Here is a 21,370-nt window from a genome sequence, read left to right as displayed (position 1 = left end):
ATTCAGGCTGTAACACAACAAAATGTGGAATAAATCAAGGGGTATGAATACTTTCTGTGAAGTCCCTGTATCAATGTCTCCTGTAAGGCCAGGTTCTGGTTGTCCCCTCTCATACACGAGGGAAACAACAGCCGTTTATAAAGGCAAAACCTTCCGCAATGGACCTCCTATGCCTGGTCAATCACAGCCATGGCATTCTACTAGTGCTTCAGATATGACAAACAAACACATATACATTAACTATGGCATTTTTTTTGTGATCCGGGCGCCGCTCACTCACAACGGTCTGTACGATGACATCACGGGGCATAGGACTGTTGGGAGAAAAGAGCCAGAAGACCCTAAAACTTCACGTCTAATATAATTTGGAATTGTTCACTTGATTGAAACATACGGTAACGGAATAGAACCGGAAGAACTCAGTTTCATTTACCGTTGAATACCGACACCCAGTCTCGGAAGTTGACTATTGCTGATTTGAGGCTGGTTTTCTACCTGGCTAGCCAGCTACGTTAGCTAGCTGCTAACAGCTTGTAACGTTAGTAGCGAGGCCAGAAAGTCTAACTTTATCCATTGATAAATAGCAAAGTAATTACCCGAAATAGTCAATTGTTCTAACCAGTCGGTACGTAATATTGCGACTGGGCTAGTTTCTGGGGACATACAAGACCCCTTCTTGCCATAACCAGCATTTCGCTAAGCTATTTAGCAAAGCTAACCAGCAACGTCGCTCTTTCGCACTTTTTGGGTCCAGTTCAGGCAAGTAAGGATAACGAAACAGCTAGTTCGCTAAACGGGTACTTTTTATGCCATAATGGAAAGTTTAACATTAACTGATGGAGAGCAGAAGTATTACTCTGATTTGTTCGTTTATTGCGATACGGACAACACAAAGAAAGTGGCTTCCAATGGCAGAGTTCTTGACCTTTTCCGGGCGGCCCAGCTACCCAGCGAGGTTGTCCTGCAGGTGGGCTACCTAAATTAACTAGCCAGCTAAACGTATCAATCTGACAAATGTGATCGGGGTGTGTTTGACATGTATGTGGCGTTCATGTTGCCAGTGGTTAACGCGACGAGACACAGCTTATACTTGCCAGTTAGCAAATTGAAAAAGGTATTTCCTGCATCAGGCTAACTAGCAAAGCATGCTACCAAGAATATAGTTAAGTTGCTAGCATTACATTTTATACATAGCCACATGTTCTCTCAACACCACAGCTATTTATTTTCAATGTCTTTCTGCTTGATATTCTTGCAATTTGAATCATAAACTAGCTTAATTATCCCCACTTGTTTTTGTAGCTAACCAGTTTAAGTCGACAGCCCACTTCCTCTCTTGTGTATTTAATACTTTGTTGCTTGCTGGACTGGATACAAAATGTACAGTATAAAATAATCTTATTTGTATCGCCTTGATACTATTCGAAGGTCATAGTGCTCATTTGACTGATTAACATGAATCCAATCCAAGATGTGAAGCTAGTAGAATGTGCATTGTAGCAACGACTGTGTTACTTGAACATAGCCAGTCATGTTTAGCTATTTCTTTGTATATTCGTGCTGTTATCAATTTGTGGGCTGACGCCAACATTTCTGTTGCGGTTGAAGGTTTGCTGTCTTTCTTTCAATGTGTCATTTATTGACCTGCTCAGTCTAATTCCTAGGCCACTTGTCCTGGTGTAGGCTATAGAATTCATGTGCTAGGAAGGGGTGTGACTCAGACTTTTGTTTCAACAGTTACTGTGCTCTTTTGTGGGCCATGATGTATGCTTTTATTTCCTCCCTAATGCAAAAACACAGGACTAAAGGTTTCTGTTTTGGTTGTTCATTATACTGAAGAATAGGCCTAATCCATGATCCATAAATCTGAGATGTGAAATGTTGCCTGGTTCTGTCTGTGGCCTATTTCCCATTGAAATGATGCAGACTCACTAGGCCTTGGCTGGTAGTTATTTCTTACCAACGCAATGGCAAAGTCTCAGGGAATAGGTCTTCAACTTGCCGTATACATCTAATTCAGATGCATCCTTGTAGAAATGTCAGACCATTTTCTTTTATGACGACACAAGTCACATTGCTCAGTGAGCACACAAAGCAACATCTGTCTTCCTGTGTTAGTTAGGAAGCAATGTCCTTGGAACTTTCTCTGTGAGAGAATGCAACATTCCCTCCCATCATCAACTATTTGGCACATAACAATGATGCGTGAACACAATAGTGAGTTTATATCACTCTACAGTATGTTGATAATAAGGTGAACTGCCCCTCCCTACCTTCAGGCTATGCTCAAACCCTACACCCCAACCACCTCTGGTCTCTTGACCCTTATGAGACGGCAGCTCCTGCTCAACCCAGTCCAAGCTCTTCTCTGTCCTTGTATCCCAAGGATGGAACCAGCTTCCCCCTGATGCTAGGACAGCAGAGTCCCTGCCCATCTTCTGAAAGCGTCTGAAACCCTACCTCTTCAAAGAGTATCTTAAATAATCCCCCTCCTCAAAAAGACTGAAATGTAAATTTGTTGTCTCAGATCACAGAGCTCTGTGGAGCCACTCGCCTGGGCCATTTTGGAAGGAGCCAGTTTTACATTGCACTGAAACTCATCGCTGTAGCCCAGTCCGGACTGCCTCTCCGAGTAGAGAGCCTCAATTCTGGTTAGTAAACATGTCTGGAATGCTCCATCTATTAGGAATTAACCACTAATGTATGAGAGAGGGTATTAGCACCTGGGGGCACACTGGACAATGTTTACATCTTCTTATGTTTGCCTTTGGAACAGTTTTAGTTAAATTCAGTCGCCTATATTGAAGGGAGAGTAGCATAGTCATGTGTTTTTCACAATGGCACACATTTGACTTCAAAACAAAACTGATTACAGTGCATTTAGAAAGTATTTAGACCCCTTGACTTTTAACACATTTTGTTATGTTACAGCCGTATTCTAAAATAAATACAATTGTGGTTTTCCCTCATCAATCTACACACAACCATAATGACAAAGCAAAAACAGTTTTTATTTAAATAAAAAAAAAAACAGATTACATTTACTTATGTATTTATTTAGACCCTTTAGTCAGTACTTTGTTGACGCACCTTTGGCAGTGATTACAGCCACGGGTCTTCTTGGGTATGATTTTACAAGCTTGGCACACTTGTATTTGGGGAGTTTCTCCCATTCTTCTTTGCAGATGCTCTCAAGCTCTGTCAGGTTGGATGGGGAGTGTCGCTGCACATCTATTTAAAGGTCTCTCCAGAGATGTTCGATCGGGTTCAAGTCCAGGCTCTGGCTGTGCCAATCGAGGACATTAAGAGACTTGTCCCGAAGCGACTCCTGCGTTGTCTTGGCTGTGTTGGAAAGTGAACCTTCTCCCAAGTCTGAGATCCTGAGCGCTCTGTAGCAAGTTTTCATCAAGGACCTCTCTGTACTTTGCTCCGTTCATCGACCCTGACTAGTCTCCCAGTCCCTGCCACTGGAAAAACATCCCCACAGCATGATGCTGCCACTACCATGGTGCCAGGTATACCCAAGATGTGAAACTTGTAATTCAGGCCTAAGAGTTCAATCTTGATTTCATCAGACCAGAGAATCTTGTTTCTCATGGTCTGAGAGTCCTTTAGGTGCCTTTTGGCAAACTCCTAGCGGGCTGTCATGCCTTTTACTGAGTGGCTTCCGTCTGGCCGCTCTACCATAAAGGCCTGATTGCTAGAGTCCTGCAGAGATGGTTATCCTTCTGGAAGGTTCTCAAATCTCCACAGGGGGCCTATAGAGCTCTGTCAGAGTGACCCTTGGGTTCTTGGTCACCTCCCTGACCAAGGCCCGCTCTAGGAAGAGACTTAATGGTTCCAAACTTTTTCCATTTAAGTATGATAGAGGCCACAGTGTTTTTGGGGATCTTCAATGCTGCAGAAATGTGTTGGTACCCTTTCCCAGATCTGTGCCTCGACACAATCCTGTCTATGGACAATTCCTTTAACCTCTTTGCTTGGTGCTTGCTCTTACATGCACTGTCAACTGTGAGCTGTTTTTTTTATAGAGACAGGTGTGTGCCTTTCCAAATCATGTCCAATCAATTGACTTTACTGCGGGTGGACTCCAATCAAGATGTATGAACTTTTCAAGGATGCTCATTGGAAACAGGATGCACCTGAGCTCAATTTTGAGTCACATAGCAAAGGGTCTGAATACTTATGTCAATCAGGTATTTCTGTTTTTTTATACATTTCCCAAAATGTCTAAAAACCTGTAAAAAGGGAAGGGGTCTGAATACTTTTTTAATGCCATGTGTACACCCTAGAGATGAGCTGTTTTCAAATGCATATACTGTCAACAGAGGATACGTCACCCAAGTTTCATATCTGAGTCCATTTAATGAGTAGCAGGATGCAGAGATATGGATGGATCAGAGATGGAGTGTGATTTTGCAGGAAATGAAGACTACTATAAAGTACCAGTCAAAAGTTTGGACACACTTACTCATTCAAGGGTGTTTCTTTATTCTTACTATTTTCTACATTGTAGAATAATAGTGAAAACACAAACTATTAAATATCACATATGGAATCATGTAGTAATCAAAAAAGTGAAACAAATCAAGAAAATATATATATTTGAGATTCTTCAAAGTAGCCACCCTTTTCCTTGACAGCTTGGCATTCTCTCAACCAGCTTCATGAGGTAGTCACCTGGAATGCTTTTCCAATGGTCTTGAAGGAGTTCCGACATATGCTGAGCACTTGTTGGCTGCTTTTTCTTCACTCTGCGGTCCAACTAATCCCAAACCATCTCATATGGGTTTGAGGTCAGGTGATTGTGGAGGCCTGGTCATCTGATGCAGCCCTCCATCACTCCTTCTTGGTCAAATAGCCTATACACAGCCCAGAGGTATTTGAGGTCATTGTCCTGTTGAAAAACAAATGATAGTCCTACTAAGGGCAAACCAGATGGGAAGGTGTATCGCTGCAGAATGCTGTGGTAACCATGCTGGTTAAGTGTGCCTTTTAATTCTAAATAAATCACAGGCAGTGTCACCAGCAAAGTACCATCACACCACCACCTCGTATGCTTCACAGTGGGAACCACACATGTGGAGATCATCCGTTCACCAACTCTGCGTCTCACAAAGACACGGCAGATTTCCACCGGCCTAATGTCCATTGCTCATGTTTCTTGGCCTAAGCAAGTTTCTTCTTGTTATTGGTGTACTTTTAGTAGAGGTTTCTTTGCAGCAATTCAACCCATGAATGCCTGGTTGATGCAGTCTTCTTTGAACAGTTGATGTGTCTGTCACTCTGGGAAGCATTTGATGGGAAACTGAGGTTGGTAACTCTAATGAACTTATCCTCTGCAGCAGAGGTAACTCTGGGACTTCTTTTCCTGTGGCGGTCCTCATGAGAGCCAGTTTCATCATTGCACTTGAAGGGTTTTTGCGATTGCACGTGAAGAAACTTTTCAAAGTTCTTTTCCATATTGACTTACCCTTACCTTCATGTCTTAAAGTCATGATGACCTGTCATTTTTCTTTGCTTATTTGAGCTGTTCTTGCCAAAATATGGACTTTATCTTTTACCAAATAGCCCTATCTTCTGTATACCAACCCTACCTTGTCACAACACAACTGAAATTCCACAAATTTAACTTTTAACAAGGCACACCTGTTAATTGAAATGCATTCCAGGTGACTACCTCTATGAAGCTGGTTGAGAGAATGCCAAGAGTGCAAAGCTGTCATGGGAAGGGTGGCTACTTTTTGAAGAATCTCAAATATAAAATATATTTAGATTTATGTATCACTTTTTTTTGGCTACTAGATGATTCCATATGTGTTATTTCATAGTTTTGATGTCTTCACTATTATTCTACAATGTAGAAAATAGTACAAATAAAAACCCTTGAATGAGTAGGTGTGTCTAGATGTTTGACTGGTACTGTATATACAAAGGCATGTGGACACACCTTCAAATCAGTGGATTTGGCTGCTTCAGTCACACTCGTTGCTGACAGGTGTATAAAATTGAGCACACAGCCATACCATTTCCATAGACAAACATTGGCAGCAGAATGGCCATACTGAAGAGCTCAGTAACTTTCAATGTGGCACCATCATAGGATGCTACCTTTTCAACAAGTCTTTTTATTTAAAAAAAAATTCTGCCCTGCTAAACCTGCCCCGGTCATCTAAGTGTTATTGTGAAATGGAAACGTCTAGGAGCAACAACTGCTGAGCCGCGAAGTGGTAGTCCACACAAGCTCTCAGAATGGGACCACCAAGTGCTGAAGCGCGCAGCGTGTAAAAATTGCCTGTCCTTGGTTGCAACACTCATTATCGAGTTCCAAACTGCTTCTGAAAACGTCAGCACAATAATTGTTCGATGGGAGTTTCATGAAATGGGCTTCCTTGGCAGAGCAGCCGCACACCAGCCTAAGATCACAATGTGCTATGCCAAACGCCAGCTGGAGTGGTGTAAAGCTTGCCGCCTTTGGACTCTGGAGCAGTGGAAACTGGAGTGTTGAATCACGCTTTACCATCTTACAGTACGGCGTACGAATCTGGGTTTGGTGGATTCCAGGAGAAAGCTACCTGCCCCAATGCATAATGCCAATTGGGAAGTTTGATGGAGGAGGAATAATGGTCTGGGGCTGTATTCATGGTTCGGGCTAGGCCCCTTAATTCCAGTGAAGGGGAAATATTAAAGCTGCAGCATACAATGACATTCTAGACAATTCTGTGCTTCTAACTTTGTGGCAACAGTTTGGGGAAGGCCCTTTCCTGTTTCAGCGTGGCTGTGCCCCTGTGCAGAATTTGAGGTCCAGACATAAATGGGTTGGCGAGATCAGTGTGGAAGAACTTGTCTGCCTGCACAGAGCTCTGACCTCAACCCCATCGAACACCTTTGGAATGAATTGGACCTCTGACTGCGAATCCAGGCCTAATCGCCCAACATCGCAAAATAATCTTGTGGCTGATGGAAGCAAGTCCCTGCAGCGATGTTTTAACATCTAGTGGAAAGCCAACCCAGAAGAGTGGAAGCTCTTATAGTAACAAATGGGGGACCAACTCCATATTAATGACCATGATTTTTGAATGAGATGTTCGATGAGCAGGTGTCCACATACTTTTGGTAATGTAGTGTACAAGCGAAGAATAGAGAACAAATTCAACAGGAAATTGCACAGCCTAAACAGGAAGCTGGGCCAGAGCTATTGGAGGAAAAGACTCAAAGTACCTCTTGAAAACCTGAACATTAGGCTTTGTAAAGCACCTTTTGATACATCACTTAAGTAAATTGGGTAACACTTGAACTAGATGTGCTTAATAATGCAGCTGCAAGCAAATGTTGTGGTTATCATTTTCAACACTTTTGTAGGCCATGTTGTAATAGGCCATACTAGACGACAACAACTGACTAGTTAAGTCCTGCTAGTTGAAACAACTAGCTAGCTAGAAGGGATTTGAGGCAGTGCTATAATCTAACAGTTTCTCATCTACAGTCAAGGACTTGCCTCTGCCTCGCTTTGTTGTGGCCAAGAATGAACAGGAGGCCAGACACACAGCCATGTACCCAGACTCTGAGAACCAGGGGTCTTACCAGGGCGTAATCCCACGACCCCCAGGCCGAGGGCAGGTCAAGAAGTTGTCTGCCCATGAGGTCATCCAGCCCTGCGTGCCCACAGTAGAACCACAGGTCATTGCCCCTCTGAGCGTTTCTCTTATTAAGAGATCTCTAGTGGAAATATATTTGATCAACTATTTGAATGATCTAGTTTCTTGACAGATTGATCTGTCAGAATTACAATTCAAACTTTGATAGACATTTAGGTTTTAATCTGATGTTATTTGCCACTCTTTGAAGCTGCAGCCTGACACCACATCCCCTGTGGTGTCTCCGCACCAGTCCCCTCCCACCTCGCCCCACTGGAGAAAGCACAAACGTCAGGCCAGCGGGGGGAACGTAGAGAGACAACCTGTGGTTGTGGCAGGTGCTGTCTGGACACCTTTCAGAGAACCACAAGCAGGTACACACTCCACACAACAACCTGTATCCTCTGAATGTTAGTCTGACAAGGTTTACAGTTTCAGTTGTAGATGTGTATTAATATCTGTACACAGTTGTCATGCATCGTTTTGGCTTTCGCCAGTCATACAACTATTACATAGCTTGCTAGATAAGTGAGGTTCAACATGATTATTGATAATAGGAATATTGATGACAAGTGTCTTTAATCCACTCACTGAATGCTTGAGTATGCTCACTGCATCAGCGAGAAGGAGCCCTGTGTAATCTAATTGCTCTGTCCTGAGGCTGTGTAACTCTCCTCTCTCTACAGGACCTGTGGTGTCAGGTGATGGGATGTGGTCTGCCAACTCTCCTCCCCCTGTTCAGGAAAGCTGGGTCAGTTTGAAAGATGCTCATCCCCCCTCCTCCAGCACACTCCCAGCAATACATTCCTCACCGGTCCAGGTAGTGCAGCAAATGCTTCCATGGACCTGTCATATTTCTTGTAATGGCTTAAAGGCATAGATATGGAGATGGCCTATTTCACTAGATGCTCTATTTCATTGGCTAATGTTTCCCCCTCAAACTACATACGGTGCATTCGGAAAGTATTCAGACCCTTTGACTTTTTCTGCAATTTGTTACATTACAGCCTTATTCTAAAATGTATAAAATTGTGTTTTTCCCCCTAAATCTACACATTACCCCATAATGAAGAAACTAAAACAGGTTTTTATAAATGTTTGCACATTTATAAAAATAAAGACACATTTACATAAGTATTCAGATCCTTTACTCAGTACTTTGTTGAAGCATCTTTGGTAGCTATTACAGTCATCTTCTTAGGTATGACGCTAAAATCTTGGTACACGTGTATTTGGGGAGTTTCCCCATTCTTTTCTGCAGATCCTCTCAAGCTGTCAGGTTGGATGGGGCGCATTGCTGCACAGCTATTTTCAAGTCTCTCCAGAGATGTTCGATTAGGTTCAAGTCCAGGCTCTGGCTGGGCCACTCAAAGACATTCAAAGACTTGTCCCGCAGCCATTCCTGCGTTGACTTGGCTGTGTGCTTAGGGTCATTGTCCTGTTGGACGGTGAACCTTCTCCCCAGTCTGAGGTCCTGAGCGCTCTGTAGCAAGTTTTCATCAAGGACCTCTCTGTACTTTGCTCCGTTCATCTTTCCCTCGACACTGACTAGTCTCCCAGAGACTGCTGCTGAAAAACATCCCCACAGCATGATGCTGCCACCACCATGCTTCACCGTAGGGATGGTGCCAGGTTTCCTCCTGACGAGACCCTAGGCATTCAAGCCAAAGAGTTCAATCTTGATTTCATCAGACCAGAGACTCTTGTTTCTCATGATCTGAGAGTCCTTTAGGTGCCTTTTGGGAAAACTCCAAGCGGGCTGTCGTGCGTTTTACTGAGTGGCTTCCGTCTGCACACTCTACGATAAAGGCCTGATTGGTGGAGTGATGTATAGATTGTTGTCCTTCTGGGAGGTTCTCCCATCTCCACAGAGGAACTCTGGAGCTCTTTCAGAGTGACCATCGGGTTCTTGGTCACCTACCCGACCAAGGCCCTTCTCCACCGATTGCTCAGTTTGGCTGAATGGCCAGCTCTCGGAAGAGTCATGGTGGTTCCAAACGTCTTCCATTTAAGAATGATGGAGGCCACTGTGTTCTTGGGGACCTTCAATGCTGCAGAAATGTTTTGGTAACCTCCCCAGATCTGTACCTCGACACAATCTTGTCTTGGAGCTCGACAATTCCTTCAACCTAATGGCTTGTTTTTTACTTGGACATGCACTGTCAACTGTGAGACCTTATATAGACCGTTGTGTGCCTTTCCAAATCATGTCCAATCAATTGAATTTACCACAGGTTGAAACATCTCAAGGATGATCAATGCAAACAGGATGCACCTGAGCTCAATTTTGAGTCTCATATCAAAGGGTCTGAATACTTTATTTTTTTTTAATACATTTGCAAAAATGTGTAAACCTGTTTTCGCTTTGTCATTATGGGTTTTGTGTGTAGCTTGATAAAATATTTCATCCTTTTTAGAATAAAGCTGTAATATAACAAAATGTTGAAAAAGTCAAGGGGTCTGAATACTTTCTGAATGCACTGTAGCTACTGCGATAAGTCAGGAATGGTTCTTTTCTCTCTAAATGTTTCATATGACTGGCTTTAGGAGAACTCTTCGATTCGAACGGTTGCATCTGCGACAACAGCCAATGAAACCCAAAGACAGTCCAGTGGTGGTTATGACGACCCCTGGAAAATCACAGACGAGCAGAGACAGTATTACATAAATCAGTTCAAGACCATCCAACCAGACCTCAACGGTTTCATTCCTGGTGAGTAGTGAGCTTTGTGTGAAACCAGCTTTTACACATTTACCTTCAATCTGCAGTTGCTTCATCCATTTTTGGACTAATAAATTAATGTTATTCAAGAATCAAAGGGTATATCCATTAGAAATGCCTAATGAGCTTAGTTTAACTGTCATACTCCATCAGAACCCAAAATATGTTTGTTTTACACCAATGGTTGTAAACATTGTACATGTAAACAAACATTTTATAGCCTCTCAACATGTTAAAAACTATCTTTAATATATTGGCTGGTCAGTCCTTGTATTCATAGCTCTGCCCATTCAATTTTAGTGGTTACATTTCTCCAGGCCTATCCCTCAGCTTTTTACCAAAATAGAGGCAGGGAACTACTTTGTTTCAATTAAGGATTGGCCCTTTAAAGGTTACAGGGACTGGCTGTTATGCTACAGTGATTGACCCAGCACAAACAGTTTTTCCCTTCGTCTATATTTCAGGTTCTGCCGCAAAAGAATTTTTCACAAAATCAAAGCTACCTATTCTTGAACTGTCCCACATTTGGTAAGTTATTAGAAAGAGGGCTATTGGCTTTAGTTGAGATGCTCCCCATATGTAATGATGGAATTGTATTATGAACCACCTGATTTATTCTTAATCCAGGAAGTAATACCAAAGAATGGAATAAATAACTCTTCAGTTATTGAATTTGGATACCTCTGGTCCAGTGATTGAATTCACAAGGGATTCGAGCAGTTTTCCATTCACGAGTGTGTTTAGTCTTTTTCGCTGACTCACATTTTTTGCATTACAGGGAGCTGTCAGACTTCGATAAAGACGGGGCATTGACACTGGATGAGTTCTGTGCTGCATTTCATCTGGTTGTTGCTCGGAAAAACAGCTATGATCTTCCCGAAAAGCTGCCGGAGAGTCTTATGCCAAAGCTTATTGACTTGGATGACTCAGCAGGTAAAAGCTGGCGCTCTCCTGCTATATAATCAGAATCTGTCCAAACCTGGCCTTGGGACTGTCTGCTGCAGACAGTTGATTTATGAAACACAGAGAGAAATGGAATCGTCATCCTGATATAAATGTTCCATGTTCCAGAGGTTCCAGACCAGGCCCCTGACGTGGGCTACTCGGGATCCCCTGTGGAGGTGACACCCAACAAGTCCCCCTCCATGCCCTCACTCAACCAGACCTGGCCTGATCTCAACCAGGGCAATGAGGTTGGGCACCGAACCACCACATGTTGTCACTGTAAAATAGGTCATCGTTGAACTTTTGCCATTCCAGCATTTTGCAAATGACTTCTCAATTAAGTGATCGATAAGGATCTTTCCATTGCTCGGTTTTAGTAGCTGTCATCTCGCAGTAATTTCCTAATTCAGTATCTTTCTTATCCATTTTTAAGAAACACAGATTGGTACTTACAGAAACCTACAAAAGCTACAATTCTCAATCAGTCAGTTTGCTCCATTTCTGTTAAGCTAGTTATCATGGTTCCAGTCAATATCCATCCCTTCCTCACTATAATGAATGGATAAGTGATAGTAAATGCAGTTCCTCACCCCGCCTGTGTGAGAGCAGTGGGGTTTGTAACTGGGTGGGGAATCATCCTGTGTGCTGATGTGTTTCTGCTTTGTCTCTCTAGCAGTGGGAGACTTTTAGTGAGCGCTCCTCCAGCTCACAAACTCTGACCCAATTTGATTCTAACATTGCGCCAGCTGACCCTGTAAGTCCATCACTTAGTTTGCCTGTTTCAGTATAAATTATGAAATTAACCCAAGGGCTAATTAAGATCTCGCTCTGAGTGCATGTACATAGTGCTACTGAATTTACCATAACAGCAGTACCCATGTGGTTTTTGCTTGCTTTTTTTATCCCATACTATGATTAAGAATGACATTGTGGGCCCTATAAGTTCCTGGGATATTTTAAATGTTAGCAATATTTAATATCTTCATTTTTTTTTTTTTTTAGAATAATAGTGAAGACATCAAAACTATGAAATAACACATGGAATCATATGTAACCAGAAAAGTGGTAAACAAATCAAAATAGCCACCCTTTGCCTTTAATGACAGCTTTGCATTCTCTCAACCAGTTTTGAGGTAGTCACCTGGAATGCATTTCAATTAACAGGTGTGCCTTGTTTGAGCCAATCAGTTGTGTTGTGACAAAGTAGGGGTGGTAAAACAGGTGGCCTTTTACCAAATAGGGCTAAGTCCATATTATGGCAATAACAGCTCAAATAAGCAAAGAGAAATGACAGTCCATTACTTTAAGACATGAAGGTCAGTCAATCCATACAATTTCAAGAACTAAACGTTTTTAAGTAAAGTTGCAAAAACCCATCAAGCGCTATGATGAAACTGGCTCTCATGAGGACTGCCACAGGAAAGGAAGACTCAAAGTTACCTCTGCTGCAGAGGATACGTTCTTTAGAGTTAACTGCACCTCAGAATGCAGCCCAAATAAATGCTTCAGAGTTCAAGTAACAGACACCTCTCAACATCAACTGTTCAGAGGAGACTGCATGAATCAGGCCTTCATGGTCAAATTGCTGCAAGGAAACCACTAAAGAACACCAATAAGAAGAGACTTGTTCGGGCCAAGAAACATGAGCAATGTACATTAGACTGGTGGAAATCTGTCATGTCTTTTTGAGACGCAGAGTAGGTGAACGAATGATCTCCGTGTGTGTGGTTCCCGTCGTGAAGCATGGAGGAGATGGTGTGGGGGTGCTTTGCTGGTGACACTTGTCTGTGATTTATTTAGAATTCAAGTCACACTTAACCAGCATGGCTACCACAGCATTCTGCAGCGATACGCCTTCCCATCTGGTTTGCGCTTAGTGGGGCTATCATTTGTTTTTCAAAAGGACACCTCCAGGCTGTGTATAGGCTATTTGACCAAGATGAAGAGTGATTGAGTGCTGCATCAGATGACCAGGCCTCCACAACCACCCGACCTCAACCCAATTGAGATGGTTTGGGATGAGTTGGACCACAGCGTGAAGGAAAAGCAGCCAACAAGTGCTCAGCATATGTGGGAACTCCAAGACTGTTGAAAAAAAATTCCAGGTGAATCTGGTTGAGAGAATACCAAGTGTGCAAAGCTGTCAAGGCAAAAGGTGGCTACTTTGAAGAATCTCAAATGTTAAATATATTTTGATTTGTTTAACACTTTTTTTTGAAAATAAAGAAAAACCTTTGAGTACGTGTCAACTTTTGACTGGTACTGTAGAGCTTCAGTTTTCTCAATCTGCATAATTGCCATGAATGGAAGCCTTTTCTAGCCTTTTACAAACTGTTCTGACACTATGAAATATTTCTATCCTAATGGCAGTATATGGGCTTATGATCATCAGACACCTCTGTCCTTACAGGATACAGCCATTGTCCACCCTGTCCCCATCCGCATGACCCCAAGCAAGATCCATATGCAAGAGATGGAGCTGAAGAGAACCGGAAGTGGTAAGATACTTTCCCCATATGATAAGAGCACGTAAACATATCAGAAGACCGAGCTCTGTCTTCTAAAGCAGTGGAGACTGGAGAGACTAGCAACTCTCAAGAATTTTACTGAAAAGTAATGAAGGGATGCACTGTACCTCTTTCTAAATACTGTTAAGGGAATTGACCGTCTTTCTCATTCCTGAAGACCACACACATCCTACAAGTCCCCTGATGGCTAAACCACCTGACCTCTCTGAAGAAACCAAGCTTGCCACCTCTATGAAGTTTGTAACTGCTAACTCTGGTAAGTGTCTCAAGGGATGTACCATTATCATAAAGAATTTAGGACAGTTGCCATTTTTAGGTAGGCCGTATTTCCTATAATAAATCTGTGACCATAATTATATTGCATTTCCTTGAGACATGGTTCAAGATACAATACTCATATTTCTCTCCTAAAGGTGATGGTTATAGCAGTTCAGATTCCTATACTTCAGATCAAGACCCAATTACAAGTGTTGTAACAAGACAAAGGTAAGTTGGTCTCAATATCTAGAGATATTCGATGTCAAAACACATGCTTTGTTAATTGAAGAGTTTTTGAATGGTAAGCTCACTAGCTGTGTTGTAGGTCTCATTCTGGGACGTCTCCTGAAGGACTGAAGGTGGTGACTGCTCCCCCACCGCCACCCCCCAGACCACACGCCTCCCACTCCCGCTCCTCCTCTCTAGACATGAACAGAAGCTTTGCGGCTGTCCCCCCCGGGCCACAGTCGGCTGGAGTCGTGGCCTACCCTCCAGCCGTGCCTCCTAGACCACTACCCACACAGGTAGAACTATCAGCACAGACCTGAAGACTTATCAAAATGTTGCCGCCTCTGTGTAGTCTTTAATAGGAAATGTACATATTTAAATACTGAAATCTCCTTTCTTTATGTTCTATTCACTACACAGACTATTATTACTACTACTACTAAGGGAGTGAACATTATTTATAATGAGGGTTACATGGGGAAAAGCGAACCTCTCTGAAATGAAAATGGATAGCCTTCCCTTGGGAAAAAAGTGATATACACACACCCAAAATAATAATTAAAACGAAGCGGATAGCAGAGAACATGTTTAACCTCACTTCTTGGACAGACCAAAGCCTTAGATATGCAGTTTTAGAAACTGTTCTTTCTTCTCTAAGCATTACATGGCAACGCAGGATTTTTAAATATTTTTTTTGGCACAGGGCTGCAGGCCAGAAGGTTGTGAGTTCAGAGACTACTGTGGACAGATGTCCTTTATAGTAAAATCTATCATATTTGCAGGTCAGAGAGAAAAAATACCTTATAGAAACATTTCATGCAATTCTACATAATGTTACATATTAGCAGAATATTTTTTAATACCACATAAATTACAGGCTAAGAATGGACAGATGTGTGTTCATCTTGTCACATTTCTCCAATGCCAAATAAGTGTGTTTTGTTTGCAACAAAACTGTTCATGTCTGCAAACAATCATTAGGAATCTGAGAACGGTTCTTTCAAAAGTTAAGCCTACCTTTCCACCCCAAACAGGGTAGTCCTACTGATGCATAAAAATGAAAGCTTTAACGACTGGCTACTCTTCTTCTGTGGCTTAACCCAACGAGAGAAGGTCACAAGTGTTTCCCTAAAAGCTGTCTTGGGTTTAAATATCTTCTATTGTACAGAAAGTGAATAGCTTAATCAATTGATAGTGACAGAATTTGATTACCTCCCAAGCAAAGTACATTTTTGTCTCTGCTGTAGAAACTAAATGATATCCCGGGTATTTTACCGCTTGTTTCTATCATAAAGCGTCACGGACCGAAGCACTGTTATAGTTTACTTTATATAATGGATCTGTAATTTTTTCCCCCTCTAAATCTTAAGATAACAATGTGTAGGCCTGTGCTTTTTGCCATTTTCTTTAATAAAAGGTAGGCCTATGACAAATCTATGGATATAGCAGCCTAATAGACTAATTTTATTTGTCAAACAGGTAGGCCTACCTCTTTCTTAAATAGGAAGAAATAGGCTCCAACACAAAGTCCTCTTGTTGTTACTAAAGTCGAATTAAAACTTTATATTAATGATGCCTACTGTCCATTGGTTGTGCTGCTGATTCAAATTTCAGCACCACAATGTTACTCGAATCAATAACTCAATAACGGAACATAGGTTATAGGCATTCCGCGCAGAAGATTTGGACTAGGCCTAATCGGAAGTAATGTTTGGAAGAAGCTTTTGACTCGCCTCCTGAACTGCCGCCACTGTAGACCTGCACAGCATTGGTGAGACGGCACACAAAAAAGGTTTTGATCAGCAAGAGCAGAGCAGCCCGGGGCTCAGGGTTGGAATATCCATTGCAGTGTGTAATGCAGCCTAGTTTTATTTATACCATCCCAGCAGCTATCTTTGTAACATAACTTTGATCTGTGCTTCTCCGACCATGCACTTCGTAGCCTAAAAGCTATGGATAATTTGATTGAGACTACACTAAATAGCCTGTAGGCTCACTTGATATTGCATGCCAGGCGCAGAATCAGCGATGAGGGGCGGCATCAGGTGCGCGCGCACACACACACACACACCGTACCAGTCAAAAGTTTAGACAGATCTAACCATTCAAGGGTTTTTCTTTATTTTTACTATTTTCTACATTGCAGTGAAGACCTCAAAATGATGAAATAACAAATATGGAATCATGTAGTAATGAAAAAAGTGTTAAACAAAATATATTTCATTCTTCAAAGTAGCCACAGTTTGCCTTGACAGCTTTGCACACTCTTGGCATTCTCTTAACCAGCTTCACGAGGAATGCTTTTCCAACAGTCTTGAAGGAGTTCCCACATATGCTGAGTACTTGTTGGCTGCTTTTCCTTCACTCTGTGGTCCAACTCATCCCAAACCTTCTCAATTGGGTTGAGGTCGGGTGATTGTGGAGGCCTGGTCATGATTTGGCCTCTCCTCCTTGGCCAAATAACACTTACACAGCCTGGAGGTGTGTTTTGGGTCATTGTCTTGTTGAAAAACAAATGATAGCCCCACTAAGTGCAAACCAGATCGGATGGTGAATTGCTGCAGAGTGCTGTGGTAGCCATGCTAGTTAAGTATGCCTTGAATTCTGAATAAGTCACAGACATTGTCACCAGCAAAGCACCACTTCCATCCTTCGCTGCATGTGTGGTTCCCACCGTGATCATCCATTAACCTACTCTGCGTCTCACAAAGACATGGTGGTTGGAACCAAAAAGGTCAAATTTGGACATCAGACCAAATGACAATTTTCCACAGGTCCATTGCTTGTGTTTCTTGGCCCAAGCAAGTTTCTTATTATTATCGGTGTCCTTTTAGTAGTGGTTTCTTTGCAGCAATTCAACCACGAATGCCTGATTCACAGTCTCCTCTAAACAGTTGATGATAACTCTGGGTCTTCCTTTCCTGTGTCGGTCCTCATCAGAGACAGTTTCATCATAGTGCTTGATGTTTTTTGTGACTGCGCTTGAAGAAAAGGTATTGACTGACCATGTCTCAAAGTAATGATGGACTGTTGTTTCTCTTTGCTTATTTGAGCTGTTCTTGCCATAATATGGACTTGGTATTTTACCAAATAGGGCTGTCTTCTGTATACCACCCCAACCTTGTCACAACACAACTGATTGGCTCAAATGCTAAGGAAAGGAAAGAAATTCCACAAATTAACTTAAAAAAATACTCAACACTCCCCTTGACTGAAATTGAAAAAACATGACCCTCCCACAATTTTCTCCAGGTACCTATGCAGTAAATTTCAATCCACATCTAAGTAATCTCCTATTCAAGGTTCTGTTCCGTTTTTCAAAATGCAGTGTTTAGTCTGAACCCTGTGTTTTTCCCCAGACCTCGGGTCCCCACAGTGGGCATCGCTCAGATGAGGGCCTGGCAGCTCATTCCACTACCTCGCCCCAGCAGATCCCGGAGCAGCCCAACTTTGCTGACTTCAGTCAGTTCCAGGTGTTTGCTGCCTCAGAAGAGCCCAGCGATGACGAGGAGAAGCACCCAGAGAGTCTGCCGGTAAGTCAAACACCGTAAAATACAGAACCACCTTGCAGTTGGTGAACCTAACCCGGTTATATCATCTGTACTCCTGTTATAATAAGACAGACTGTTCGTTCTCCGTTCACAGGTAGAGAAGTCTTTAGAAGGTGCTGGGCCTTTGAGAACTGTGAAGAGTGACAACCAGGAAGAGCGAGCTGCAGCTACTGTGAACTCTGTAAGTAATTGACTTATTTAGACCATGATGCACCTCAATCAATCACTCCAACTACCTCGTACCTCAGTACACTGTCTTGATACCTGTACAGTGACGCTAGCGTCCCACATATCCCAGAGAGGTTAAGCAATGGCTTTTTTCTGGCCACTCTTCCGTAAAGCCCAGTTCTGTGGAGTGTATGAGAGATACTCCAATCTCTACTGTGGAGCTTTGCAGCTTCTTCAGGGTTACCTTTAGTCTCTTTGTTGCCTCTCTGATTCATGCCCTCCTTGCCTGGTCCGTGAGTTTTGGTGGGCAGCCCTCTCTTGGCAGATTTGTTGTGGTGCCATATTATTTTCCATTTTTTTAAATGGATTAAATGGTGCTCCGTGGGATGTTCAATGTTTCGGATATTTTTTATAACCCAACCCTGATCTGTTGGGTTATAAGAGCTCCATGGTCTTCATAGTGCGACTTGCTTGGTGGTGTTGCAGACTCTTGTGCCTTTTGAACGGCTACATATTTATATATACTGAGATCATATGACACTTAGATTGCACACAGGTGGACTTTATTTAACTTTATTTGAGTTCTGAAGGTAATTGGTTTCACCAGATCTTATTTATGAGCTTCATAGCAAAGGGGGTGAATATATACAGTTTATATACACCTTAGCAAAATACATTTAAACTCTGTTTTTCACAATTCCTGACATTTAATCATAGTACAAATTCCCTGTCTTAGGCCAGTTAGGATCACCACTTTATTTTAAGGGTGAAATGTCAGAATAATAGTGATTTTATTTCAGCTTTTATTTCTTTCATCACATTCCCAGTGGGTCATTAGTTTACATACAGTCAATTAGTATTTGGTAGCATTATTTGGAAGCTTTAACTACCTGACTGATGTCTTGAGATGTTGCTTCAATATATCCACATAACTATCCTTCCTCATGATGCCATCTATTTTGTGAAGTACACCAGTCCATCCTGCAGCAAAGCACCCCCACAACATGATGCTGTCACTCCCGTGCTTCACGGTTGGGATGATGTTCTTCGGCTTGCAAGCCTCCCCCTATAGGACTCGTTTTACTGTGGATATACTTTTGTACCGGTTTCCTCCAGCATCTTCACAAGGTCCTTTGTTGCTGTTCTGGGATTGATTTGCACTTTTCGCACCAAAGTACATTCATCTCTAGGAGACGGAACGCGTCTCATTCCTGAGCGGTGTAACGGCTGTGTGGTCCCATGGTGTTAATACTTGCGTACTATTGTTTGTACTTGCAAATGGTTATTTTCAGATTTATACAGTGTGTTTTATTTTTTTCCCTGTCAGGCCAAAGGGTCCATCATGGCCCCCCCACCTAAGCCTGTCCGCCGGAGACTGAAGTCTGAGGATGAACTCCAGGAAGAGGCCCTCCCCCTGAAGTCTAACGTCATAGCCACTGTTTTAGCTGCACAGCCATCCATTCCCAGGTAGGAACAGGGGCTCCATATGAATCTGAATAGTGACTGGTCTTTCATTGTTGATTTATATATCTTTGATCACTTAATTGGCATTGAAATGAAGAAATGCAAGTTTTAAAAGTAAAAAAAAAAAAAAAAATTGCAGGTCGGTTGGGAAGGATAAAAAAGCAATTCAAGCCTCTATCAGAAGAAACAAGGAGACCAACACAGTCTTGGCCAGGCTCAACAGTGAATTACAGCAACAGCTAAAGGTAGGGGAGTGTTTAAACACAGTACATGCATACTAACCAATTTGTTATTGAACTGAACCTGAGGCTTGATTTGGAACATTTTGGCATTAAAAAAAATCTAAGCCTTTTAGGTGATGTATCTTGTTGCTTTTCATTCATAGGACTTGCTAGAAGAGAGGATATCTTTGGAGGTTCAACTGGAACAGCTTAGACCATTTTCCCATTTGTAACCTGTTTGTGAGGAGGATAAGTCCATGAGAGCAGATAAGAGATGCACATGTTGTTCTCCCGATGTCCACTCCCTCTGTGTTCTGCTGTCTCTACTGTGGGAAACAGACTCTGTCACCGGCTGACTGACTGCAACAACACACCCTGAGTCGCCCTCATCAGACAGAGTACAGTCTTACCAGAGCGGCTGGGATGGGAATGTTACAAATATTGGCACTTTTATTTATCAAAGAAATAAAGATTATTGTAGACGTCAATCCCTTATAACAGGACAGGCCCCCGAGGCTAGCCAGGCATGCATAGAACTGGAACTTGAGTCATGGGGTACTGAAGGCCAAGTTCCCTCCCCATTCTTCCCCGTGATGACAAGTGTCCAGTTCACTGAATGAGAGGAGCACACTGTGGTCTGTCTGTAGTGTGAGTGGGCCTGGCCGCCCGGGCCCTGTCAAGGACAGATAATCATACCAGCGAGGGCATTGGGTGAGGAGAGGAGAGCGGAGGAGTCTATGGGAGATGATGCTCTATCCTGGAGCACCTTGGACTGATCATGTGACAGGAATTTATTAATGTTCCAGTTTATTACTGTGTGTGTGAATGTATGTGGGCAGGCAACGGTTACAAACTGCACAATGCAACAAGTGTATGTATGTGTTCTTTTAGTTTTTTTCACTAGTCTTCTGCGATTTGATCCTTAACACAGTGAGCTGTATTACCTTGTGAAGTGATCGACCCCCAGATGACGGGACACCTTTAAGTTTCGCTCCTGGCTCTGTAGATGCTCATGCTGCCTGTGAGAGAGGTCCTTGTGAGATACCAACTATGGAAGTGAGACCTGACTGAAAAGACTGCACCCCCCCCTGTTTTTCTTTTTGTTTCCCCTCTGACACCATTTTTATTTTTACCTGCATGTTGTTCATGTTCTTATCTAGTATGAAGACTGCGCTTAAAAATAGACCACTTGATTTCTACCTGTATATCTTACCTAGTATGACATTGTGGTGGTACCTAAACATTGTATAACTGTCTTTGTTTTCCTGGAACTTCCTGTTTCTTTTCTCAACCTGTCCTCAAATGCCTTACTCCTGGCGTTCAGGTTTCCACTTGATTCTATTCTCCCTGTATTGAACCTTGGTGAACCTTCTTTTCCCTGCTGTTCAGGTTGATGTACTGTAAAAGGGTGTTGTATATTGTATATGATACACACCTTTTGATCTCATATGTACATTTGCATTAATTGCTGACTAACAGCAAATATTCTATTTAATTGCTTATTATGGCTGTGGGATGATGTTTAACTGCATGGATGTATCTCTGCAGAATGAACTAGCAGCTGTGTGATTTTTACACAAAATAAAATAACAATATTTTAACCACCTTTTTCTGGTTCAAATGTTATTGTTGATGTGACTGACTCAAG

The 21,370-nt window shown here is 42.4% G+C and overlaps 1 protein-coding gene across 6 annotated transcripts; it reads left to right on the top strand.

The window, feature by feature from the left end:
- The first annotated feature begins 239 nt into the window (after nt 1-239).
- On the top strand, nt 240-21,328 carry LOC118386906 (ralBP1-associated Eps domain-containing protein 1-like). Of its 6 annotated transcripts, none has more exons than XM_035774886.2 (19): nt 240-967; nt 2,528-2,651; nt 7,487-7,680; nt 7,855-8,011; nt 8,324-8,457; nt 10,185-10,350; nt 10,824-10,887; nt 11,138-11,292; nt 11,431-11,552; nt 11,978-12,058; nt 13,715-13,802; nt 13,990-14,088; nt 14,246-14,318; nt 14,416-14,614; nt 17,678-17,851; nt 17,964-18,050; nt 19,365-19,504; nt 19,641-19,746; nt 19,887-21,328. In XM_035774886.2, exons 1-19 carry the CDS (start codon nt 815-817, stop codon nt 19,953-19,955), a joined length of 2,385 nt encoding a protein of 794 aa, XP_035630779.1. In that variant the 5' UTR covers nt 240-814; the 3' UTR covers nt 19,956-21,328. The 6 variants fall into 6 exon arrangements, with proteins under 6 accessions (XP_035630779.1, XP_035630777.1, XP_035630780.1 ...); XM_035774884.2 differs by having other exon boundaries at nt 7,849-8,011; XM_035774887.2 differs by having other exon boundaries at nt 242-967; nt 7,849-8,011; nt 8,324-8,388.
- Nucleotides 21,329-21,370: the final 42 nt, after the last annotated feature.

Source organism: Oncorhynchus keta, chromosome 8 (genome assembly GCF_023373465.1).
Source record: "Oncorhynchus keta strain PuntledgeMale-10-30-2019 chromosome 8, Oket_V2, whole genome shotgun sequence".
NCBI lineage: Eukaryota > Metazoa > Chordata > Actinopteri > Salmoniformes > Salmonidae > Oncorhynchus > Oncorhynchus keta.
This window is presented reverse-complemented; position numbering and strand designations above follow the sequence as displayed.